At 37.5% G+C, this 27,531-nt stretch overlaps 1 protein-coding gene across 3 annotated transcripts in view; it reads left to right on the top strand.

Moving 5' to 3' along the window:
- fndc3ba (fibronectin type III domain containing 3Ba) overlaps positions 1-27,531 on the top strand; it is a 528,549-nt gene that overhangs the window by 456,413 nt on the left and 44,605 nt on the right. For all 3 annotated transcript variants that reach the window (XM_039761474.1, XM_039761483.1, XM_039761492.1), the window contains 8 exons: positions 1,594-1,732; positions 2,251-2,322; positions 4,344-4,462; positions 9,440-9,545; positions 13,724-13,899; positions 15,357-15,470; positions 15,848-15,997; positions 18,284-18,564. In XM_039761474.1, the coding sequence (XP_039617408.1) occupies positions 1,594-1,732; positions 2,251-2,322; positions 4,344-4,462; positions 9,440-9,545; positions 13,724-13,899; positions 15,357-15,470; positions 15,848-15,997; positions 18,284-18,564 (1,157 nt within the window). The remainder of the gene's footprint in view (positions 1-1,593; positions 1,733-2,250; positions 2,323-4,343; positions 4,463-9,439; positions 9,546-13,723; positions 13,900-15,356; positions 15,471-15,847; positions 15,998-18,283; positions 18,565-27,531) is intronic.

Raw genomic sequence — 27,531 nt, forward strand, 5'->3', positions numbered from 1 at the left:
AAGTAATTTTGTTTCCATTGCCCACTTTAATCCAAAATAATGTTTATTTAACCTCTGCGGAACAGATGGACAGAAATCGTTATTGAGAAGACACTCAAGAAAAATGGCATAATTATTATGAGACAATAAATATTTTAGGAATGAATGAAATAAAGCAGCATCACAAGTGTTCTTAATTTCTTAGTAAAACAACATTTCCCCAGCTACTTGCAAAAGTCTGTTAATGTTTCTTTAAAGAAATAAAAAACTGCTAATTGCCTCTAAGCCTAATACTTTGTAGATCAGTGGTCCTCAATTACAGTCCTGGAGGTCTGCTATGGCTGCAGGTTTTCACTTTAGCCAATTTTTTAATTAGAACCCTTTTATTGACTACTAAAGCAATATGTTTTTTGGTCTTAATTTTAGTTCTCTTGCCTGTTACCATTCAGAACCCTTAATTGCCTATTTTAGATTTTAGCAGCTCAGTATAGGTTTAATTGTTGCTTGTTTTCTTAATCAGACATTAGTTAATAATGAGATGCAGATAACCAATAAACCAGCAGCTCTCCGGCCAACGTGCTTACCATGAAGTATCTGTGATAAAAAATGTTTAAAAATGAGTGAGAGGGGAATTGGAAGGACCATTAAGTTTAGAACTATTCTGGTCCACAAAACACTTGGATAATGTTCTCACAGAAGGAAGCTGCAATTAAAATTGCTGTTGGATGAACACACGCATTCTTCTTCTTCTTCTTCTTCTTCTTCTTCTTCCGGCAGCTCCCATTAGGGGTTGCCACAGCGGAGCATTAACAAGACAAACAGTTCAATACCAAGTTTCATTATCAACATGAACTGCTTTCTAATTAGGCAACTAGTTGGAATAAAAACCTTTAGCCACTACAGCCCTCCAGGACTGTGATTGAGGACCCCTTGTTTAGATCATTTAGTTCTGAGAGAGCAGCTGAATTCAGTCTGGAAATATGAGGACCACAAATTAGCAAGTTGTTTTTGGTTCTTGCTTCTTCTAAGTTGATATACTTATGATTGCGATTAGTAATTTGAAGTCTCATTAGACAAGCAGCTCTTATTTGGTAGTTAAAATAGAAAAGATTAAGAAAGCAGCAGTTTAATGCAGTTTCATTATATTGGGCACTTTGTGATTTAAGTGATCATTTTTCCATCCCTCATTTCTCTGTAGCAAGTTATGCCAAAGAGGTGGAGACTTATTTATTTGACATAAAAATAAAATTGCTTCCAACCCAAGAAAGTAGTTTAAACCTCAATTTAAATCACTTAAGATGTAATTTCCCCTTCAGAAGCAGTGCTTGACTTAGAACCTTCTACTGCAGCATGTTGCATTTTTCAAAACAGACATGATGGAAATGAGAGTGTTTGGCAGTGTTAATTGTTGTTGGTGTGAAAATGTTTGCCGTTATGATGAAACTTGTTTGATTTGTCTGGTAATAACTTTTGCCATGTCACGTTAAGAAATGCATACTTCATGGAACAGGCCTGTCTAGGACATGTGCTTATATCATTGCCTTTTTAACACGCTGTGACCTTTTATCAGAAGGATCGCTCTGCTCATTCTTTGATCTCTGTTCTCCTTTTTAGCTCATTGCCTCCAATGTGGAAGGGAGAAGCAATCCCAGTGAAGTTCTCGTTTGCACCACCAGCCCAGACAGACCCGGACCCCCTTCTAGTCCTTGTATCAAGGGCGCCATCACGTCCCACAGCTTTTGTGTGAAGTGGGGTAAGCTAACCACTCTGCCGGAGACTGCTTTATCAGCTGTGTTTTGTTATTGTGGGATTTATTTTCCCTTTGCACTTTTTATGTTTGCTCATCCTTTAATTAATTTCTCTCAGAAATGTGTACATAAGACTAATTCTAAACTGGACCTGTTGTGAATGAGTCAGAGTGGGCAAGTGTACCCTACAATGGACTGGGTTTCCTCCACTGGTGTTACTTATTGAAAAGGCTTTGGACCCCATGAGATGGTAGTAAACTAAGAAAGCTAGAATGTGGAAGTGTGCACTGTTAGTCCATATCTGTGTTTTTTTATTACTTGAGATGCAGGTGTGATTTGTCATGACCACATGGAGCATAGCTGCTTCAAATTATATTCCATCAGTAGACTTTCTATTTCATATGCAGTAGTACATTTGCATGCATGAAGGAAAGCAAGAGAACAGCTTTAGAAACCTTTAGTTTTAAATATTGTTTAAAAATAACAAAATAAAAACTTTTTAAACCATTCTTTTATATTACAGATCCCCCACAAGACAATGGTGGTTCGGAAATCCTTACATACCTTTTGGAAATATCAGAAGGGAACAGTGATGGTAAACACATGGCAGCATTTTACTGTGCTGTATTTATAAGATAACTTGTTACCGGAGCAGTTTTAATTTTTCAGTTAATTAAAGCTAGAAGAAACACCTTTCTTAACATGCAGGAATTCTCATTTCTTTTTACATGTCATGGTGTGCCACTAATTTGAACATTTGGCTAAAATTGTATTTTGATTGACTCGAGACATGGCTTAAAGGAATACTCCACCCAAAACTGAGTTTTTGGGTTTATATATACAGTATATATATATATATATATATATATATATAGTAAGAAAGGCACTACATTGCGCCCGAACCAACACAGATTGGACACGGGAGGCACGAGTAAAACAGACACTTTTATTTTTCTTCACCTGTGGGGCACATCTTCCCCGTGAACCCCAAAGGCAATACACAGTCCCACAAGCACTTAACTCCACAAATACACCCTTCTGGCAGCACCACTCCTCCCAGGCAACCTCGTCGTCTTCCTCCCGATTCTGGCTCCTGAGTAGTGGCTGCAGGCTCTTTTGTAGCCCTCCCGGAAGTGCTCCAGGTGGTAATTGGCCTAATTAGGCTGCACTTTCGGGTGTGGCTGCATTCAAGCCCACAGGCTCGTTAAGCCATGCAGCTCCTCTGGGTGGTGGCCATGGAGCCCAACAGGTCTGAGTCCTGAAGTCCCACACCTGTGGCCCCAATGTAATCCAGCAGGAGGGCTGCCACCAAGCATTCCGGGGGATGTAGAGTGCATCCCATAGCTGCTCCCCCGGATCCTGTGTTGAAGGGGCATCCCGGCCGGGCATGGGACCCAGCGGCCAGTCACAATACATATATAATTCTTCACCCCTTGTAGTTTGTATTAGTGGCCAAGGAAAAAAATGTAGTCTTATGTTTTCATGGAGGAAGGACATAAGAAAGAATGGAATTCAGTGTAGACCAACTCTGGACAAAGGCAAACGATGTGAAAAACATCTATGGAAACAATCCATCCCTACCACCTTCGCCTTCACTTCCCCTACCTCTTCATAACTTAAATCATTCTTGAAGCAGATTGAAGACTTAAGTGCAATCTTAAGTGAATTATTAAAGAGAAAGTACTAAGTAATTGCAACACAAACACTGACTTAATCAGTTTTAACACGAAAAGATGCCAATGAAAGAAGAGAAGAAGCGGGCCGATAGGGTGGAGAAAAGAAGAGCTGCTGAGGAAGCAGCAAACACACCAACCTCTGAGCAAAGAATTCTAAATAGAGACAGAGAAAAAGGATGAAAACTATGAATGCTCAAGTCAAATGTATTCACTGCACCTTTGCTGGTGCAAAATAATATGTGCATTTTGTGCTGAAATGCTATTAATACATCCAGTAAATGCTGCATAAAGGACAAAAAGCCATGTTCCCACAATACAGTGCATTTAAAACTGAAGGCAGCATTCTTAAGGTTGATCTTCAACTCAAAAGTACTTTATTGTGGAAATGTGTCTTTTCTGTTGATCGTCTATGCCTGGTATTCCAGAAGTAAGTTTTTAAAACTATTTTAGCAAAAATTGACACATTTTGCATGTTTTTAGCATATAAATGAATAACAGATATATGGATTATGCGACATGAGTTATTTAAAAAAAAATTCTTTTTTTTCAATGATATTTTTAGATTGCTTGCCTTTCAACCGAAAATTCTGTATGAGAACATGAGATTAAAAAACTTTCTCATCTACCACTACACACTACATGGGATAAGTAATATACAAAAAAAGAAAAATCAAAAAAGATAATGTGCTAGTGCTTAAAAATTCTTTGAACCAACATGTAAGCACTGTAAATATATACACCAAGGAATTTTTTTTTTTGGCAAATAAATTATAACACTGCATCATAATAATAATGCAAAATTATAATTTGTTTTGTGTGTCATTTGTTATGATGCTGGGCTGCTGACAAGATAAGCTTGACTTGGCTTACATGCAGGACTTTCCAAATGAAAAACATCTGAGAATACATGAAAATTTAATATTTCTTCTCCCCATGAAAGCCAACCAGTGGGAAGTGGCGTACAGCGGATCAGCAACAGAGTATGTGTGTGACCACTTAAAACCAGGCACTTTGTATCGACTACGAGCTTGCTGTATCAGCACTGGAGGACACAGCCAGGTAAAGTCCAGAGCCTGTGCTCACTTTTTGTTTCTCTTTTTCATTACCAAAATGGCTGTAAAGCTATAAAACTAAGCCCTTACACTGTAAAATGTTTAAGTGACGTAGATTTTCAGCTTTTGAAAGAGTGATGTGAATTGTGACCTGAGGTAAGGACATCCTGTTTGCTTTTAGTTGCTTCCACACATAACCACAATCAATCATTAGTCTATGTATGTCTCTGATTTAGTTTTATTTGGTTTCTTTTTTTGTATTGTTCTGCATTTGAAGATGTTCACAGTATCCTGGGTTTATAAATCAAAATTAGCTATACTATATACATAAAAAAATTTTTAGCTAGAATACAATTTTATTAGTTACAAGGTGGTAATAAACTGAAATATGATACATTTAGAATGACTCATACCTGCCTGTTATGTGATAATAAGGTACTTTAAAAAATAATTTGTAAAGTGCCATATATTTATTGTACATAATGGAAAAAACATCATAAAGAGAGTTTTAATTTAAGCTACAACAGTAACCCCATCGCCACTTTCTGTAGAATCAAAAAGGGAGTCTTCTGTTATAGCATTAGAAAATCAGTCCCAACAGCAAAAATTGCAATGAGATACTAGAGATAGGTATTTAAAAATCCATCCACTTATTGTGTAGACCACTTGTCCCTGTGAGGCCCCCTCTAGCCTGCTCTCTTTCTACCTCCAGAATCACATCACAGTGTAACTTATCTACTACGCTTCTAGTTCTATACAAAGTAATGCATTTCAAGACTGATTGAGGACATTTATGTTAGGTAGAATGCCTGGAGGAGGCTGGGTGGTCTCGTGGCCTGGAACCCCTGCAGATTTTTTGTGCAGCCGTCTGGAGTTTTTTTTTTTTTTGTTTGTTTTTTCTGTCCTCCCTGGCCATCGGACCTTACTTATTTATTCTATGTTAATAAGTGTTGCCTAATTTTATTTTTATATTTTGCCTTTTTCTCTTTCTTTGTCCTGTAAAGCACTTTGAGCTACATCATTTTTAAGAAAATGTGCTATATAAATAGATGTTGTTGTTGTTGCACCTCAGATGACACTCCACATCCTTCAGAGCAGTGACTGTTTAAAGTTCTACTGAGAAACCTTATCTCAGCCTGCATTCTCTTCCTTTCTGTCAGTACTGTCAGTCTGCAACACAAAGACAGACACAAGGTCTATCTGCTCAACTGACTTTTATTCACAAGCTCACATCCTACTTCAGCCCTGCAGTCTGTTAGTAAAACGGCTGCACTGTAGCTTTTGCCCTGTCAGATGGCCAGTCTTATTATTTACCCTGCCATCTTTAATGAGCAAACCCAAATGTACTTAAATTCTTCAACTACAGATAGCATATCTCTTGGTGATGTGGAGCAAGCAACCTATGGGAGAGATCTATCATTTGGAACTTGGAGATGATCACTTTAATCTCCCTCACTCACGCCATTTTCATCACAGTTTGTCTTAAAAGCTGATTGCACTGAGATGAAGAAAGACAGATAACCTCATTACCAAGAGTCATAGCTCCCCACATCTGATATTCTGGAAACCTCAACTTTACCTTCATGTTCTGTTCAGTAGATACCAAATGGTCATGGAGCTTGGAACAGCACTCATTAAAATTATAATCAAGAGTGCATGGCCAGTTTCTTTTTGTCAGTTTATTGATGGAATCCCATGTTTCCTCAGTGACACTAAAAGGATCAAAAAGTAAGGCTATTTGTTCCATGAGTAGGCCAGAATGTGTGTTGCTTTTCCAGGATCTTGCTCCCAATATAGGATCCTACCTGAGGCTAATGAAGACTAATGAAACTGCTCTCAGAAAGAGGATATTTTCTTATAAAATGTCCTTATCTGTACATCTCCAAAGCTGATTATAACTTTTCCTCTACTTTGATCACAACCAGCCTAGATAATACTCAATTTATTAGAATATTAGTGAGGTCATCTCAAGCTCATTTTTACTGGTGTTAATAAAATAATTTTTTCTAGCTAGTCGGCTCTTCAACAGCAAACTCAAAGACTCATTTGTGTGGCTTAGACATTCTCTTCAGACTTCATGGCATAGAGAATTACGATTTCAGGATGACAGAGGAGCATGCACACATTACAAATCTTAAGAGCAATTTTTTTTTTTTTCAGAAGGTCTGTGTTTCAGACAGGGTCACATTTGAAACATTTCTAACTTTGACCCCTCTATTAGAGTTCCAGCAATAAACCTGAAAACCTCACATCTGAACTGGGACTCCCTTCTGTGCCAGATCTCAGGGTGGTGATTGTCAGTGAGTACCTTGTATGTGATCCAAGCATCTGGCCAGGCTTAAACCAAAGTGGAATTTGAATTGCAAGGTTTATTAAGAGAACAGACAGAGGCTGACTGGAATGCTTTTTAGGTAATGATCATAAGGGAGAAGAGCAGCTGTCTGACAGATTTTGTAAAACACAATAACACAAAGGAAAGAATAAGTAATACTGTACTGTATAACTGTATGATCTGCCCAGATCTTAATGGAATATCTTCCTGTAGCAGCCTGCTTTAATTTACATTCATGAATGTTTTATAAGCTTAATACTGTCTAGCTGGAAGGTTTACCATAAGCACCTTTTCATTCCATCTTGCTAATAAATTAAATTTGCATTTAAAAAATTGAAAGTACACAACCTCAGGCATTCATTAGGTAAGGGTGCTAAAATACCAATCAATACCAACTTTTAAAAATGTGTTTGTTCACAGTATTTCAAATTTTAGTAAATCTGCTTGAGCAGCATGTCATATAAGATTGAATAAAAAATAAGGGGCCTACAGTAGATTTTAAAATGTATTCAGACCCTTTCACTTTTTGCAGTTTATTGTGTTGTAGATTTAATTTTAAATAGATAAATTTGCCACTTTGCCCATAACTCTACACTTCAACCCTTAATGGTGATGTGAAAGTATTTTTTTCAGAAAGGTTTGCAAGTTTATTACAAGACAAAACTGGAAAGCTCACAATTTAATTAAGTACTGTATTTTCATTTCATTTCGCTACATACATTTCAATGCTTTGTATAGTTCCCTTTGACAGCTTCAAGTCCTCTTGGGGAAGTTTCAACAAGCTTTGCACACCTGGATTTGGACAGTTTATTCCATTCTTCCTGGCCAATCCTCTCAGGCTCCATTAGAAGAGAAGTATCTGTAAATCTTAAACGTCTGATTGATGATGGGCTTCTGAGATGGTCATCTTTCAAACATTTTCTCCTTTCTCAGCAGATAACTTCTGAAACTCTCTTAGAGTGACTATTGAGTACTTCACCTCCCTGACCAAAATCCTTCTTTCCCGGATACTCAATATTGCCAGACAGCCAACTCTAGGAACAGTCCTGGTGGTTTCCTTCCATTTAACAATCAATGAGACCACTTCATTCCTGAAAGCTTTATAAATAGTTGGATACCCTTGCCCTGATGTAGTGCATGGCTCGCCACAGTTTTATCACAGAGCCCCTTGGACTTCGTGACATGGTTTTTGTCCTGATGTGCAGGGTGAATTGTGGGACCTCATATACACAGGTGTTTGCCTTTCTAAATGATGTCTAATCAATTCAGTTTGCCACTGGTGGACTACAATCAAGTTCTAGAAAGAACTCCAGAACAATTAAATCAAACAGGCTGCACCTGACCACAATTTGGAGTATCACAGCAAAGCATCTGAATAGTTTTAGATTCTTAAGAAGTTTCGAACAATTCTGCAATTTTGTCATTATGAATAATTAAGTGTAGATTGATGGGCAAAAATGGCAAATTAATTCATTTAAAATTAAATCTACAACACAATAATGTGTGCAGAAAGTGAAGGAGTCTGAATACTTTCCATATCTACTGGATGTTGGTGTAATTGTTGATTTACTTTAGCACATTTTTAAAAAAAATGATGTCAGCACAAAGAAAACCCCATTTTCTCTAGCATTCTAAAGTAAACTAATGCCATCATTATAGCATTAACCTTCCCTTATGATGTAAATATGTAGTTTAAGTGAATTACAAGTAAACAACACTTATTTATATAGCTCATCTTCATACAAGTAATGCAGCTCAAAGTGCTTTACAGGATGAAGAAAGAGAAAAAAAGAACAAAATAAATAAGTTTTAAAATTAGTGAACACTAATTAACATAGACTAAAAGTAAGGTCTGATGGCCAGGGAGGACAGAAAAAACAAAAAAAACAAACTCGACAGCTAGAGAAAAAAATATAATCTGCAGGGTTTCTGAGGCCACGAGACCACCCAGCCCTTACTAGATATTCTACCTAACTTCACTTAAATGACCTCAATCAGTCCTTATTGTATTCAGGGTTCTCATGGAAGAACTTGATGATGATGGTCATGTGGTCTTCTGGCCTTTAATCCATCAATGTAGGGACATCACAGTGCTTTGATTATGTGGTAGTGGTGCAGATCACCACCACTGAAAACCAGAAAAAGAACAGAAGAGAAAGTAGGGGTTAGTACGGATTTTGGAGCCACCATGAATAATAATGATAATTAATTGAATATGCAGAGCATCAGGATTAAACTAAAATGAAGCTATGAGAATGGCACGTTAAAGTAATGTGTTTTCAGCAGTGTTGTAAAGTGCTCCACCTTATTAGCCTGGCGAATTCCTGTTGGCAAGCTACTCCAGTAGGTCCATAGCAGCACTTTAAGTCCATAACAACAGAAGGCCGCCTTACCAATACTTACATACATGATTTTACTCAACTTTGTCTGATAGCTGTTTAAAGTCTTACTCAGAATCGTAGCCTTGATTGCCTTGATGAATTTAATATTTAACCAAATGACTATGCAAGCTATATTTTGAAGGGATCCATTACATATCATCTACAGGCCCTGGCCGGCTCTAACACTCAGAACGTGCACTCAAGTTTCACAATGTTAAGATTCCCTTTATCTTACACAGATGGTTAACATGCTTGTCTCTTTCTGTCCTAGTGTTCTGAGAGCCTGCTTGTTCGCACATTCAATGTGGCACCAGGGCCATGTCAACCACCCCAAGTTGTTGGAAAGCCCAAACACAAAGAAGTTCACTTGCAGTGGGGTAAGACATGCCATTCTTAATTCAGGTTTTAATCTTTTCCTTTGTGTGGAAATATGGATATATTTTTGGCAAACAGTATATGACCCAAACATCACACCAGTATAATACAATAAAGAGATGAAATGTGCTTCTGGTACTTTTTTGGAAGTTATTTTCTATGAAAAATGACTTTGTATTTAAAATACAGTTTGGAATTGTCTTGTTTAACTTACAATTAAATATAATAAACTGAGGTTATGCATCTGCATAGATAAAATTATGATTGTTAAACTAGGGAGAAATATGCTACTTCAGTTACTTATTGTAACTAAATAATTTCAGTAAAACAAAGTAAAGAATCAAAAAAGTGCATCAATATGTCTGGTGTATGCTCTACATATCGTCCTAACTAGCTGATTCTTTCGGTATTGCTTTGAGATTCTGAGTTTATTAGGAGACAGACTCTATACGTCATGGTTTCTTGTGAATCTCTGGCTTTAAATAACCAGGCAAACCATTTAGACACACAATCTACAGTTGTCTGGTAGAAAATTACCTGGACAGGAAACGCTAAAGATTAGGAGTTAGAGGCCTCGTGGCAAGCTGTCTTATTGTGCGTGTCCTTCAAACTGTGTGATACAGCAATAAGGGTCTCTAGTCATACAAAGAGTGATGGAATAAATTACATTCCCAATTGAAAACTGTATGCTTAAACCCCTCTTCATCTCTGGAGTTGAAAATCAAATGTTTTCTTCTACTGTGCCTAAAATAAAGTGTTAAACTGAGTCCATGGATGAAATGTAGCTCACCCGTACTTGAACCTAAGACTTACTCAAATCCACAGTTACCAAGCTGGAAGGCTCCCATGCAGTCCTGTCTCAGCATTTCAAAACATTTAGTAAGCCTCATTGTTTTTTTCTTTTTTGTTCAGTCAATTTATTTTCCTTCACTGACTTTCTTTTAAAACAGTGTGCTTAGTTAGCATATATTGGATTGCCCAATTCTCCAGAAGCACTCCGTGTTTTTTGAAGAAAGAAGATTTTTTAAAAATTGCAATTCGTATTATTAGCAGAACATCCTGTTTATTTATGTACCTCATTTCTAAAGTCTGCATTTAGAATGAGAAACAGCAGTCCATGATTTATTTTTCAGCCAAGTCATGTGGGTTTAGAGGCATCTACATGGGGACCTAATCCATGTCTTCAAAACTCTCAAAGGTATTTATGAAGTAGATACAGCAGAATTCTTTCGGCCTAAGGGTGGATCATGTACTTGGGGGCACCAGTCAAAATTAAGGAGAAGTGCATTTAAGCCTGCAGCCGGGAAGCACTTTTTTACTGAAAAGAGTAGAAGCGGAAACCTTAACATACTTTAAGAAGTATTTAGATAATATATCAGGACAGCTTAGCTATTAGCTAAACAAGCGAGCTTGATTGGTTGAATGGTTTCCTCTGCTTATATTCTTATTTGAAATATATTCTTAATGTATCTGCATGTTTATTCTTCTTAGTGTTTATGCACAAGGAGCTTTCAAACTGGATTTAAACTTTTTTTTTTTATACTCGGTACTAACCAGGATGGTTTTTAGTTTCATGCTACATTGTGTAAAAACAACTTGGTACGTTAGAAAAACAGAGAAACAGTATTTAGCACCATTGCTGTGTCCTCCAGAGCCCTACTTCAGAGTTCAGATCTCAGTAAAGTCATTAACTGGGTGGAATCTGCAAGTTGATTTTCTTATGTTTGCTTGATTCTTTTGTTTCTCAAGGTACTGCAGTTTTCTGTCATATTTCCAAGGATGTTCAAGTTAGAGTAACTGGCAAAACGTCCTCTAGCATTTCAATGTAACGTTCTTGAGTGACGTTGACCGTTATTCGCCCACCTCATAAAAGTAAGGGCCTACAATGCCAAATGCTGCTATGGAGCACCAAACTGTAACACTGTAACACGTTCACTGTGCAGGGGTCTCTGATGAAGTTCACGAGGGTTGGTTTCAGCCCAATAGCGAAAGCATTGGTTATTTACGCAACCATTCAAATGGAAATGTGCTATGTTGCTGCACGTGACGATGGCATCTCGATGAACGATTTGCAGAATGTTCGCACACAACTCTCTATGACTCTCCCAGTCTCTCTCAGTGAGTTCCTGCACCGCCGTCATTTTGTATGGATGGAAATTAAAGTCCTCATGCAAAATCCTCCTCAAAGACGTGTTGAAAATGCCAAAGGAAGAAACATTTTGTGCGCTGAACGTCTAGGAGACTGTAAAATTGATGCTCTTACAGCTTGGATGTTTCCAGGCGTTTGTACAGTTCATGGACAGCCTGGAGATTTTCTGTTCAAAGTTGTACCCATCTAAATTTAGGCTCTCACCGAAGAATTGTTTTCCGATTTTGGACGTCTCCGTTTTTTGGAAGGAATGCTGAAGTGTGTTCGGCGAGTTGTGTAGTTATGATGGATTCGTTGTTTTTTGAAGAACGATTCGACACCGAAAGCACAAAGCACAGTGTGCACCAGACCAAGGCATGTTGCCGACTGAAAACTACAAAGGATCGCCTATCAAAGCACCCCCCACCCCAACCCACTCAGCTGCCTCTACCTCACGCAATGACCTTGAGAAATGTGGAATATCATTTTGGCTCACCCTGTATAACTATTTTTGAGCCTTGACTATGTTAAATTAAGATGATGGTTAATGGACTTTTCTGTCACTGAGGAGGAAAATAGCAGCACACGGTTCGGTTTAGATACTTGCCTCTCTCCAGCTTGAGAAAGCTCATTTTATTGCAGTGTCTGATGTTCCAAATTTAAAAGGTAATAACTGAAGCAAAAGCTGAAACCCTGTGGCTGTAGTGGACGCAGGAAGTGGAGAAACTTGCAGTGCCTTCCCCCTTAACATGGAGCATCCTATGATTTAACAGTACCACGGTCAGAATGAAACACAACCCAGTAAACTGATGCACTGCCACAGACCGTCAATCACTTTGTACCCTGCCAAACAAGAACACCAATGTCTGCTCCCTTTTAGCACAATGGATTAAAGGTCAGATTAACTCACGGCTGTCAATGCTTCAGGTAGTCCGTCTGCCCTGTGCTACACAAGTACTACTAAAGCTCTGGGTTTTGTCAGAAGGAAGCTTCTAGTAATCTTTATTGGCCGTTGCAGCAGCATATCTTATGCAGTCTCTTATTTACGAGCTGAAGTTAAAAATGAAGCATTTGCAACCATGAATAATTTTCAGATGAAGCCAACGTTTTGCACTTATGCTCTCGTGAAATATATAGGTAAACTGGCCAAGTAATGCTTTCCCGTAACTGTTCCCCCTTTTATTCAGGAATTATAACATAATCAGAAAACTATGTTCTTGAATTATTAAATGTTTACGATTTTAGAAATGTATGGCTTTCTTTATAAGATGCATTTAAAATTGAAACAATGATCACAGCTTCTCTGTTGTCAAAAAAATTGATTGCATTCACATTTTTTTCCAATATGGCTTTCTTTTTGTGCTGTCAGCAATTCCATGCATGTTGTAATATTTTACAATTGGATTCAGAACATCCATGAATCCTGCTGTCTCAGAAATTCATATACCTGGTATTCCTCTTCTCTATCTGAGCAGCAAATGTTTTATCAAACTTAATTGACTTTATCTCATGATATATCTTACACTGATAAACGCAAAATGTGTTGGTTATCAACCTAAAACCCCCAAAAGAATAAAAATATGCAAATATTGAGCATTGAGGGCTTTCTCTGCTTAAAGCCTAAAAGCACCGTTCTAATAAACTCACTGCATTTTGATGACTAGACAGTGCATAAGGGAATAAATTGTGCACATCACTGGACAATCGCTAGGAGTAAACTTAAGTCTAATAAAGGCTCACAGTTTTACTGTCCTGGGTGGTGTGAAGTGTGAGCTGATTGGCAAAGGTAAACCATTTACTGAGATAGATATTAAAAAGCTGTCTTTCTGACTATATGTCTTCAGATGTACTCATTTCACAACAAATGGAGTTTGATTATTTATCTTACTGATGGACAATAATTTTTACAAACTGCTCTGAAAATATCAATTTGTCTGTTCTTCTTTTAAAAAAACAAATGTTGTGGCTTATTCAGTGGTTTAACTTCATCACTAGAAACATTTCATGTGTGAAAATCAAAACTTCATGATGTCTTTTTCATTGTTTTTTCAGATAGTCCATCCACAGTAGATGGATCTTGCGATGTGACAACGTACTATTTGGAAATGAGTGAGACAGATAAAGAAGCCTTAGTGGTGTACGACGGTCCCAATTTAGAATGTACAGTCAGCAGCCTCCTGCCCGGAACCACTTACAGTTTTAGAGTCAGGGCTGCCAACGATGCAGGGGTAGGTTCAGTTTGTAAGCAAAAAGATGAGAAGGTGGCCTGTGCAATACTTAAGTAACAAATCACTAGATTGAGCAATAAAGTTCCACTGAATTTTGTTACATTTTGAAAGAGTATATTTATATAAAAAAAAGGTTTGTAAGTTGTACCTGCATTGATTTTACAGTTAGCCTTTCTGATAAAATTATAATTTAAGCAAGATCAAACAAGAAATTAAAATTTCTATCATAATTATATCATTTTAAACCTGTTACTGTGAGCATCCAATAATGCATAATCTTCAAAAACATTTTCCTACTGCATCTAGACCTCATCTTATCTTCTGAAATCTTTTTTCTTGTTGAGGGTAAATTTAAGTCACTGGTAGACAATCAAAAGAGAACAGTGCAAGCATAGATAGATAGATAGATAGATAGATACATACATTCTTTATTTGTCCCAGGGGGAAATTAAAACTTTACAGATCTTGAGGGTATATATATATATATATATATGGTGGAGTATCGGCCTCGAAGTCCAAAAGCACACACGTTTATTTTCTTTTTACAGTCCTTTGCACAGCACAACCCACCAGCACTATTGGCTACAGTCCTTGTCTTTCATTTCTCTCACTCGTCTCTCTTTCCTGCCGCCTCTACTTCTCTCCCACAAACACTGTCTTCTACCTTCCAACTCTGGCTCCCTGAATGAAGTGAGGCAGCCCCCACTTTTATAGTTCACCCGGATGTGCTCCACGTGCAAGCTGATGACCTTCCTGCAGCACTTCCTGGTATAGCGAAAGTGCTGCAGTCCATGGCTCCGTAACCATCAGGGTGCCCCCTGGCGGTGGGTTGAGCGTCTAAGCTCCGATCCCATGGCCCCAATGCAAACCAAGGGCGGCTGCCTTCTTATGTCCCAGGGGAAGTATTGTTTCTTTCCCGGTCCTTCCATCCTACAGGCATCCAGGAGCCCCAGCCATGCGTCACAATATATATAAAACAGTCAACAAACACATATTACAACTGACACTATAACTAATTTTGCCAACAAACATTGACTAATAGGGGTGGTGCGGTGGGTAGCGCTGCTGCCTCGCAGTTAGGAGACCCAGGTTCGCTTCCCGAGTTTGCATGTTCTCCCCATGTCTGCGTGGGTTTCCTCCCACAGTCCAAAGACATGCAGGTTAGGTGCATTGGCGATCCTAAATTGTGCTTGGTGTGTGTGTCCTGTGGTGGGCTGGCGCCCTGCCCGGGATTTGTTCCTGCCTTGCTCCCTGTGTTGGCTGGGATTGGCTCCAGCAGACCCCCGTGACCCTGTGTTAGGATATAGCGGGTTGGGGGATGGATGGATGGATGGACAGTGACTAATATAATGTCATTTTAATTTGTCATTAATATATTTAAATTAAATTACTGATGGCTTATTTATAATCTCCTTCTGTTTGTGTCAATTGTTTTGCTTCACACTTACCATATGCAGCATGGTCCGTATTCTGATGCAATAGAAGTAACTACTGCAGCTGGGCCTCCTGGCCAGTGGAGGGCACCATGTCTAACTCACCTGTCTGCATCCTGTGTTCTTGCTAGCTGGGAGGTAAGTAGTTAATAGGTTTGCATTGTGTTCATAACTAAACAGAGTTGCTGTAAATGTGAAAAAGAAATTATATTTTAAATGGAGGGAAAACACAGCACAGTTTGTAGGAAGATCTTGTATTTATTGTCCATTCAAGGTCAAGTTAAGCTCTAAAGACAATATATGAAAGATATAATTTGTTAAAAGATGTTTTTAATTAAAAAGTCATAAATCGAGGTACTGTGCTAATCATTAGTATTTTTTGCATCATAAGTGGTGATAGTTCTCAGAGCCAGTGTTATTATTATAATTTGAATGTTTATGGTGATGAAGAAGCTGATTTTTCAGTTTGTTAGAGAAGCTTTAAACTTGTAGCTGCTGCTTATTTCACTTTGCAGAGTCCGGACAATTCAGGAGCCGACATCGCAGAGTACAGACTGGAATGGAGCAGAGACGAGGCGTCATTAGAGCTAATTTACCGCGGTACAGACACACAGTATGAAATTACAGGACTTGATGCTGCAACACATTATTGCTGTCGATTGCAGGTGGGCAGATAAACAAATTCTTTTATTAGATGAGGATTTGCAAATTATACATATTCTGACAAATTAGCCCTTTTTGTTTTGTAAAAGCTTGTAGGGCCTTTTAGTCACATAATTAATTCAAAACACCCAATGTATTGATACTAAAATATGTTTTTATAATTTTCTGTTTTTTTGTTTTCTGCAGGTAAGCATTTTAACTGTAATAGTTCACTTGGGTTTTTCTTTTTTTTTCTTTTTTTTGCTGTTCCCAAACCTTTAAAAACCTTTAAATGTGCAGTACTGCAGCATTGCAGAGTACCAAGTGTTTTTTTTTTTTCTTTTCATATAATAACATAAAGAAAATGTCAAACTAATCTTCAGTTAGGCTGGAGCAGGGGTGGGCAATGTCAGCCCTGGAGAGCCACAGTGGCTACAGGTTTTCATTCCAACCCAACTGCTTAATTAGAAACCAATCCTTGCCAATCTCAGACCTTATTTAATTTTATGGCTTACTAGTCTGCAATGTAGGGTTCTTATATCATAGATTTTTTCCTTTGCATGGATGTCATTCAAATGATTTCAAGCCTAGAACGTTTGATTTTCAGTCTGTCACATTTTTCTATTAGGTGTTGTATTAAATCAAACAGTGCATGATGAACCCACAGAGATGTAAATGGAAACAAGTTAGATGGAGAACTGCTGGCTGCTTTGTCATTTACATCTTATTGCTAATAAGGAGCCATTAAACAATGAATGCAGCTCTTTAAGATTGAAATAAGCAATTAACGGTGGGGAACCGTGAGACCACTAAACCAAAGCATCAAAATGTCAATTAAGCAGTACAGTGTTTCATCAGCAATAATTAACTTCTCATTAAGAAACTGGGTTGGACCAAAAACCTGCTGCCACTGCGGCTCTCCAGGACCGACATTGCCTACCCCTGGGCTAGATGCATGATGATTAAGATCAAGTCCTTATGGCTATATTATGGCTGTAATATATATTATAAAGTAGGCTGGTTTTCTTCTATGAACTGGCCTCATGTAAGTGATGGTCTTTATGATGGTCTGCCACTCTGCCCAGTTCTCTTTCCTACTAAGAGCCAGATGCTGCTGAGATAGGCTTCACCCCTACATGACTCTATGGGAGTCAGCAAATTTGCAAAATGGATGGATACATGGATATAATAATTTTTAAAGTGTTTTAAAACCTACATTTAAAAAAAAAAATTAAGCAATATCCAATTTTTTTATAACTGAAATAAGTACCTGTTTGTTTGACACCTTAATGGCTGTTTCTTTGTTTGCCATTAAAACAAAAATAACAAGCTTGTCACCGTTACAGACAACAATTTCAAGGAAATTGAAGCATGACAGTCAGAACCAAGGAAAATAATGGCTCATGCCATTAATGTAACACTCAAAAATATTTCATTTAATCTCCTTTGACATTAGTTTATACTCCCTCTTATGTTTTATGTAAGTTCAGTAACAATTATCATGCTTATTCTTTTTGACAGTTGCTTGTGATTTCGCCCTCGAATCAAGGAGGGTGGAAAAAAGGAGTAAGTGGTCGCTAAAAATCTGTCCACACCGTTGTTTACAGGCCCTCAAGGATTATCGCCATCTGTTGCCATGTCCCAACTTTCTTATTCCTTTTTTAAAAGATTAGCTTACAAACCTATACACACTGAAACTGTAATTCGTCTTAATTTATAATAATGTCACTCCCTCTTGCAGAGATGGTTACATTTCAGATGCTAGATGAAATTTTAATTCTTGAATTGGATAGAAGTTATGTAATCTTTCTGTTTATTCAAAACGTAGAAACCTCAAGATTTCTTCCTCCAAGGAAAGCTAATTGAAAATATAATATAAGGTTCAAGAATGTAGAAAAAGGTTACTGAACGAATTTATGTGTTCTTCCTTGAATTATTTCAATAGAGTCATTTGTACGGGTCTAAAAATACATTCTCAATTTTATAATTTTCTGAAGAGAAGTGACAGTAATTTTATTTCAGCTATGAGGTTTACATTCATATTAAATCAATTCAAAAAATCTTTAAACTAAGCTATTATTTAACATTTTAGAATTTCAGCTTTGTATTGGATTTTTTTTCTTGTTATCTTTTGTAAAAGTGTGCATGGATATATTTTGGCTGATGCATTTTGTCTGTTTTTTAAATGCATAAAAATAATGTGTGTCCACCTGTCTTTCTCTTTTAAGGCAGACTGCTCAATACTAAAGCCCAATGAAAATGTACTTAACACTGGTGCTTTGTGTTTTTCTTTTTTTTTTTAATTGCAGGCAGCTAACCAAGCAGGTGTTGGGCCCTACAGTGAAATTGTAAGCTGCTGTATGCCTGCCTCAGTGCCTGGTATGGTGCCTGTGCTATTTGTTGTAGAGGATTATCATTCGGACGCGATTCTTTTCTCCCCTTCAACGTGCCTTGCATTAAAATGGGAAGAGCCTTGCCATAACGGCTCAGAAATCACATCTTACGTCATTGAACTTGGAGACTGTCAAATTACAGTTGAAAATGTGACGAGCTATGTAATTGAGGGTCTACAGCCAGACCATGAATACAGGTAGGCACCTACTGCTAGTTAGCTCTTCATACTGGTGTGTCGTGTGTTACCTGTGACTTATCAGAGTGTGAACGGTCAACTGCTTCATTGTTTTGTGAGCAGACCTGTTTCGTACTTGATTTCAGTGAGGCCTTGCAAGAAACAGAAGGCCAAAAAGTAAAACAAAACTGTAAAATCATTCAAGCAAAGATTTCAGAGTTCAAAATGAAATTTCAACTTTTTCTGCTGAAGATATTTGTAGAGTTTAGGATATTAACACCAGAATCCCTGAAGCCTAAGAAAAAGTAAATAAATATAGGTAAGCAACATTCAATGTGGCTTTTATATAAGTAACATATAAATGTTTTTATATAAAGACCATCACAAAACATAATCACAAACAGAACTTTTCACAATACCTTGGCAAGCTCTGTAAGCTCTACTGCTTCATTAGAGGACAGGTGTGGGGCAGACTGACTGGCAGGATGGCGCCCGACCTCTTGGTGCATCCAAACATTTCCATCTTTCGCCTTTATGTGAGTGGACGTTTCTTGTGGGTGTGGGGGGTGCTGTTTGTTCTCTTTCTCTTATGTATAATACTCATCCAAGTTCACCCATGTTATAGCACATTTTTATTTGAACACAGTTTTGTCAGATCGGGGTAGCGTGAACGTGACTGAGAGAATAAAACTGAATTAAAAAAAAAAAGCTAACCTTTACTAGTACCATAAATTTACACCGGCTGTTACAGACTCAAATCAAATGTATGTTTTCATTCTATAATAGTAACAATAAGATCAGCTCACTACTCAAAATGATAATTCTGGGAAACGTCTGGAATCGATCCCGTGACCTCTTGATTATGAGTCATCAGTTCTTACCACTGCACCACCCAAGCAGTTGTATCAGCAGCTTACCCTAACCCGATTTCTTTTTGTTTGGTTATATTCTTTGAATAAAAGCACACTTGTTTTGTTATATATATATATATATATATATATATATATATATATATATATATATATATATATATATATATATACATACACAGTATATATAAATATATATATTTTGTTGTATTCTTTGTGAAAGTGTTTATTTGATATTTGGACTTCAGTTTTCACACATTATACACTTCATGTCAAAATTTTGTCATTAGTACTATAACAAGTTGAGCTCTGGCGCTGGAGGGGATGAAATAGCAGGTTGCTTGCTGCTTGTGCTGATCGACATATTTGCAACACAAAAGACTCTAATGGAGAGGTGCGAAGGAATTTAAAGTGGCTCGGGATTATGAGCTTTTTGTAGGCTTCAGGGATTCTAGGGTTAAAGCTATTCACTAGGTGTCATTCATCTACTTTTGACTTTGTTGTTATTGGAACACACTCAGCTATCATTGTTTTTATCTCTAAATGATCTGTGTCATTGTCAATCTATATATATATAATTCACTAAGGCAAGACACCCATGGAAAGCACACCGGAAGGGGCGTGGATTCACTAAGCCACCGACAAGTAAGATACCTATGTCGCACGCAGGGAGGAGCCACGCCCATCAACTCCAAGACCATTGGATACGACGACAACTCGCAGAGCCACGCCCACCAACTCGGGTGCGACGACACAGAAAGAACGGCGTCATTTATATTCGTCTGTCGTAGAGGCCTCATGTACCTCCGAGCCACCTTGACTGTTCATAGAGGCATGTTTCTCGCGGAGGTGAGTCGCCATATGCAGCGTGTAAAACAGTTTGCGAGGGGTATCCCATGGCATCCTTAAAACAATCCTTTACAACTGAGGTTAAAACACAAAGAAGTAAGCAGTCTTTAAAAACCGAGTTTTCGGTTACGACGCACGACCATGTTGTGCACCATAGCAAACTGTTGTACACGCTACATACAGCAATTCGCATCTGCGACAAACATGCGTCTTCTTCACTCGCGGGCAATTATATGTTGCTCTCTCCAGAGTTCCATCTTTTCATTCACTTTCTGTTGTATCCTCAAACCCTCCCTTTTTAGACAACTGTGTATTTCCAGAAGTGTTCAACCATCAATAAATAATTATACGGCGTTTGTTATGCCGCGGGTTCACTATTGTGTTGTATTTTGCTCTCTCCAGAGTTCCATCTTTTCATTCACTTACTGTTGTATTCTCACACCAACCCATTTTAGGCAACCGTGTCTTTCCAGAAGTGTTAAGCATTCAATAAATAATTATGCATGAGATTGAGCGTGTGTTTACCCGGCGCAGAGAGGCGTGGGTAAGCCGTTGAACCCCATTCGGGCTGCAAACCGTGGAATTCCCACTAAGTGTGACTCATATGCTCCCACTGGTTGCATCCCTACCCTTTGTGCACACCCCCCCTCCCACCTCGCTACTACTGTGGTCGGGTGTCTTGGTGGATTATACTGTATATAGAAAAGCAGCCAACAACTCAAGTGACGAGTTAGAGGTGGGCACATGAGCGGGTAGTACATACTGAACGAGAATTCAGCAGACTAGCATGACGGAGGGAGCTGAATGGACGTCCTCCTCCTCTCCTCCCGTTCCACACTCCGCGCCGTGCACCCCCATCCCTCCGTCTGGCAAGAGAAGGCGCGATTGTGGTCCTCCAGTTTTCAGTCACGGACGATTGTGTGTTGGTTCGTTCCGTACATTATTACAATGTTGCTTTTCTTGCGGTAATTTATTACATTACCGATTTTTCAAATTATAATTTTCTCCCTGTGCTTAAAAATCATTAAAAAAACCGGCCTGATTATGCGGCGTATGGTATGCCGCGGGTTGGCTAGTTATTTATAATTTAGTAACCATAAACCCTCACACCATGGAAAATGAAGACTCGGTAATATTGAAATCCCCAAGCTTAGGTACACCACTACAGACTCTTTATTATATAACCATTTACACTGCTTCTCAGACACTTCTAAAATGAATTTAAAAATGTAAAATCTCTGTGTTCTTCCGGGACTGTTGATTTTCATACTAAATACTCTCTTATTTAGGTGAAAATGGAAATAACATTCTTGCTTTGTTAGATGAAGTATTGATTGATTTTGCATTCCATTCATAATTTTAAATTGTTCATGAAGTTTTGTTTAATTGTCAAGCCCACTTTATCCAGTTCAGAGTCATTGGGAAGCAAGAGTAAATCCTGGCAGCATGGAGTAAGACGTAGAAATGAACCCTTTATAGGATATCAGTCCATCGCAAATCACTTACCCTCACGCTAATGGTGGAATGGGAACCCAGGATCATCGAGCTATGACAGATCAGCTAATCACTGCTCCAATGATCCGCTGACATAGCAATTTTCTTTTTATTTTACTTTATTGAAGGACATTTTGAGCATTTTCATTGTAATTGGATTTGAAGGCCTTATGGAGAGTAATGTTCCAGTATTTGACACACAATGGAAGAGAGTGCATGATCAACTCTTACGCTGCTAAGTTTATGTCACTGAATCTGTGTTTTTTTTACTCTAAACTCTTTATGCATTTTGTAAAGTTGTTTTTTTTATTTTTTTTTTTAACATGTTACAATAATTGACAAAAAATGGCCATATTATTTGATATATTGTACTACAGGAGTGGTTGCTTACCATGAAAGTTTCAAAATTTACCAATAAGGAATTCTGAACTGAATATGAAACATAACTGCATATGCTGTATTTGAATACAACAGCGAGAGAAAGAGATAACAGGATCATAGGCAGTAAAAACGAAGTCCACATGTGCCACACCAGGCTGCACTTATCATCACTGCAGAGATTTCAGCTGTACTTAGAAGGGCATTCATGGGAGGTTCAACCAAAATTCAACCTGTTTTATTGGGTGTTTAGTCTTTCTTCTCCATTAAATACTGCTTACACTACGTACACTTTTACAGTGTACATCAAGATCTGTATTTTCTGAAATCACTTTACCAAGCCATTTCATCAAAAAAGTTCAGGCCTATTGTATAGAAAAAAAACACCATTTTATTTTTTTAAGTTGTCATCTTCTTGATAATAAGTACATTGCACTTCATCCCTGTAAACACTTGGTGGTTTTCACGTGGCTTCTGACATGCTAAGGGTGTGTATTTATTACACACCTGCCAGCTTACCCCACCAAGAGAAGAAGAGCTACTTGTACTTACAAGTGTCTGTGCATAAGAGCAAAAGACTGAGTGACAGTTTATTAAGCAGAAAGAAAATAAGTTATCTTGTAAATATTTATGCTGGGTAATAGAGCTGTTGTTCCAGTCTTCAGAAATTCTTCCAGGGGTCACAATGCCTTATTGATTTCTTTCTGCTAAAAAGAGCTGTTTGTGGTGTTTTCTTGATTTACACCATATTAATCGTCTGCCTGGGTTACGCTAGGTTTTTTGTTTTTTCCCCAGATGTCTTTCCGCTGTTCTAAACTCAATTATTCCACACAGCTGTAAACATTTAAATTAATCTTTGCAATAGTGGGAGTTGAGCGTGGGATATAATTGGTCATTTAACCATGTTCTGAACAGATCAGCCTGTCAGGTTGTCCTAATGATTATTTTTGTGTTTAACTTTTTTTTTTTAAAGATAAGCTTTTATGAATGCCAAGAAAGAAATATGACTCAGTTGTTACACAAAGCTGCTTCCACCTTAAAAAATAAATCCCTTTAATGCAAATTTGTTTAGTCCTTGAAACCAAGTGGCAGTTGAGAAACCAGCCAACTAATGAATTGAAAGATGAACAAGTGCACCTGAATACTTAGTGTGGGTGCCAGGAAAGCAGCCGGGATCTGCATGTTCAGGTGTCACCGTCCTCTATTCAGAGTCCTTGTGACAGACAATGAAGAGACTTTTTAAGTGAATGAATGTGTCTTTTCTCACTTAACTTTTTGATGGGGAAGAGTTTAAATTAAAAGCGCACACTCTGGGTGGAAAAAGGGAACAAAATAGGAGCAGTGGTATTAAAATATTTCCTTTGCACCCCCACTCTTTCAGTAAACCATTACAGACCTGTTTTATTACAATTACTGTTTTGCTGGCAATAGATTGCTGCTTTACTCCATTTTCTGGCCCCAAATAATTAATCACTGCCTTCAGTAATTTCAGAAGTAATTTGTATTTTGCAGAAGCTCCAATGAAAAAAATGACACAATAGGCTAACTGCAAGGCCATACTTAGAAATAAGAGAAACAGAAGAAGCTTTGATAACAGGATCTGCATATTAAACTTAAACCAGGGCTGGGACAGACTACCATTAAAGTTTAAAACTTAGGTTCTGTTATTAAAGCTTCTTCTATTTTTCCTACTTCTTGTGCGGATGCTGTTTAAACACAGACTCGGAACAGCAACTCACACACAGGACAATCAAGTAAAAGCACTTTGAATGGAAGTTAAACCACCCAGGCATACAGCTTTTAACATGCCTGTTTTCTTGGACCACTTCAGAATGCTTTTTGTTTGTGTTTTAATTCTAAGGATTAGTGAATTAATCATACAATACAAATTATTTTTGTATAGCCCAAAATCACACAAGAAGTGCCACAATGGGCTTTAACAGGCCCTGCTTTTTGACAGCCCCCCAACCTTGACTCTGTAAGAGCTGGTTTATACTTGACGCTCAAAACGCGTGCACGCATCATAATATTTTTAATAAGTGTCTTCATGGTTGAATGACATAGTCTGATTCCTACTGCAGTGCTAAAAAAAAGAAGGCTGTGCAAGGTTTGCTTGTCTCTTCTCTCTTTTTCCATTTTTTCATGAATGCTTGTAAAGTAAAGCTATGTGTGTGGACATGGGACAGCTACGTACTGAACATGCATATAACATTTTTACATATTGCCTCTTGGCACCAGAGATGTTTCCCATTCACCTGCATATTGAAATAAAAATGTAACAATCAAGCAGTTGTGAATTAATAAGAGCTGATGGACATGTGAAGAAAGTTATAGAGAAGGCATAGCACTGGATTTAGGGTTTCTTTTACTTTTTACTGACAAAAATACTGAATAATATTATTGATGTCTCTACAGTTTGACAGGTCCAAAGCAGGAGCAGAAGTAGAAGGAAATTTCCTGACATGCTTGCTGCCCTTAGTGCTTATTTGTTATTCACTCACAACCCAATAAAAAGGCTTTGTAAATGTACTATTAGATCTTAAATTGCTAGTACAAATAGCAAGCCCTACAGCAGTCCTAAGTTTGTTAAGGTAATTAAACAAGTGTCCTGCTTTTGTGTTTGATTTGCTAAAAAAATCTCAAGTCTGGAAAAGGCAGAACATCTCTAGCACTTTTCACTGGAGACTTTCTATAACAAGGAGCAAAAAAAAAATGTGTGTCTTAGCTTATAAAATTGCAATGGCTTCCATTATTGTGAAAGTTTTATTTATTATTTATACTTGCGTTATCCCATTTTCTAAATACCTTGTATGCAAATTACTACTGTGCATCTCAGTGCTTTCATGGAGAAAATAACATTGTAAGTAATATTTCCCAGAAGAGTGAAACTATTTCAACAAATTGCATCTCCTTAGCAAACTTTGTTAGATAACATGATTCATTTTAAATTTTAATATACAGGTACATCAAATAAGTACTCTGTGGTTACATTAAGTTAGTTTTCTTTAATTTATTTTAGGCCTAATGTTTTTGTTTTTTTTTAGCGCCTCTCTTTTATTTAGGTTTTAAATCATTGAGAATTCATTCTTGCTTTCAGGTTTTACTCTTGGTATTTGAACTTGCTGAATTACTTTTTGTTCTAGAAATAGCACAATCCCAGTTTATTGTTTTAGGAGCCTTCTCATTTTCTTGTACCCATTGCCATAACACAACAGCCTTGTGACATCATCAGCATGACACTTTTTAAAACAGTATCATGCTCAGAATTATCATCTAATCCGGCTAATATATTCTGTAAACTCTTTTTGCAAGTGTGAGTGTTCAAATGTATTGTCTCCAATCTTCTGACTGATTTTTGTTCTGTTATTTGGTTTTGACGAATGTTAAACTCATGTTAACCTCTCATATTGTTTTTTTGCCCATTTTTCCACCTCCTGCTCCATTGTGCTTTCCAGCTGCCAGCCAAATTTCACTCAGTGGGCATTACATCTTTCTGGTGTGTTGTCTGCAATTTTGTTTCCTGTGTCTCTGCAGTGGAAACTTAAACCAAAGTCACATTACACCTGTTTTATTTACAGGAGATGTCAGATGTGTTGATTGAAGTTATTGATCTTTTTACCAGAGCATTTCAATTTACACGACTAAAAATCACCGCGTATGTCAAATTTTGCAGCTGCGTAGCGACTTTCCAACACAATTTCACACGTCCAAAGAATCACATCATCACCCCTTCTTCTAACAACCAATACCATAGTACCTGAGAGAACCTTCTTTGTACAACAGGTTAACAGGGACAGCAAGTTCAGCCATGATCTCTGCTCTTTTCCTTTTTTAATGGTCTGTCATGGTACGTAAAACATGAGACATCAGACAGACCGGCCACTCTTCTGTTTTCAAGGTCCAAAACATCAGAGTTGATTATTCCTCATTGTAGTTGTGGGTGAGCACTTATTGGTTGTCAGCTCTCATGCACACAGAGTCTTACCCTATGATTAAGGTCAAACCTGTTTAATATTGTCAGGCTGAGTTGCGGTGTAGTTGGAGTGAGTTGCGGAGTATGTCAGACTACATGACTGAAGGTTACAGGTCTGTGAATGAAGGCTGCAACTGAAAACCACAAGAGAAGTTGTGTAATGTGACATGGCCTTTAAGTGTAAAAAATCTTGATCAAAACAAGAATGATGTCCTAGACATTTGTAGCTTTATCAAGTTTTTTTTTTTTTTTTAAACTGAAAACATCTGAAATCTAAATAATGCATATGTAATATGGATGCTGAACATCTGAAATCCACATATGGTTATGGATCAATTGTATACATTATTAAAAACAGTTAATTTCCATGAGTCTAATTCAAAAGTTTTCTTAGTAGCTGAAGACTATAAAGTTTGAACCGTTAATATTTTGGTATAATGTTTGGACTGGAAAAATTCATATTCAAAAAATAACTTTTTCCCTTGATACATAATGCCTGTATACATTCATAACAGTATAGTTAAGAGTTAGTTAAACTGAGTTTACTCAGGACGATGAGTTTACTACTTACTTAATTTTTGTAGGACACCATCATTTGCTGGAAATGTCCCTCAGTCTAGAGACGTTCCTGCTACTGAGTAACAGTGGGGTTTGTGCATGTTTGCCATAACAGTTACTTTTGCTGCATTGCCACATTCAGGTTTAGTGCCTTCAGCTCCACTACAGATTGTTTAAGTGTTGTTGCAAACTAAGAGATTTAAATACACTTTTAGATTTTTAATTTGACTGCCACATATAGAGTGAGCCTTTGAAGTGCCAGGACACTCGTTTTAAATGGTCTGAACGTGTTCTGAAGATGGATATAAATTTGTTTTTATTATCTTTCTGTTCAAAACAGTTGTGCCTTGGATATTTAGAATACTGTTGTGTGTTAGTCTCTGGTCATCATTTTTTTTTCTAAATATGGATGACAAATAATTAATATTTATTTGTTCTGTTTAGTAATTGCACTCATCCCACCATCCATTTTCTGCATCTGCTTTTGCTATTACACAAAGCTCTTTCTGACAGCATTGCGCATTAACATTGTCAATTCATTATGGAGTAGTTCAGGAATTGTCTTGTTTTTTGTTTTGTTTTGTTTTTCACCCTAACAACTGTGTTTGTCTTGTCCAGCATGCTGCTTCATCAAGTGTACTCTGATTACACATTTCAAAAGGTTCTATTCTATTATTTTTCATTGAACACCTGCCTGACATTGAAAAGTGGTAATTTTAAGAAATGAAGAGCATCATGAGAGCACAGTTGATTCATTTTTATTTTTTTTAAAGCAACTATATTCACTAAAACATGATTGACATATACATTTAATTTTATACATTAGGATCAATCACAAATAAAACTGACAAAGCAAGTGGACATTTA

This window comes from Polypterus senegalus, chromosome 1, assembly GCF_016835505.1.
Source record: "Polypterus senegalus isolate Bchr_013 chromosome 1, ASM1683550v1, whole genome shotgun sequence".
NCBI lineage: Eukaryota > Metazoa > Chordata > Cladistia > Polypteriformes > Polypteridae > Polypterus > Polypterus senegalus.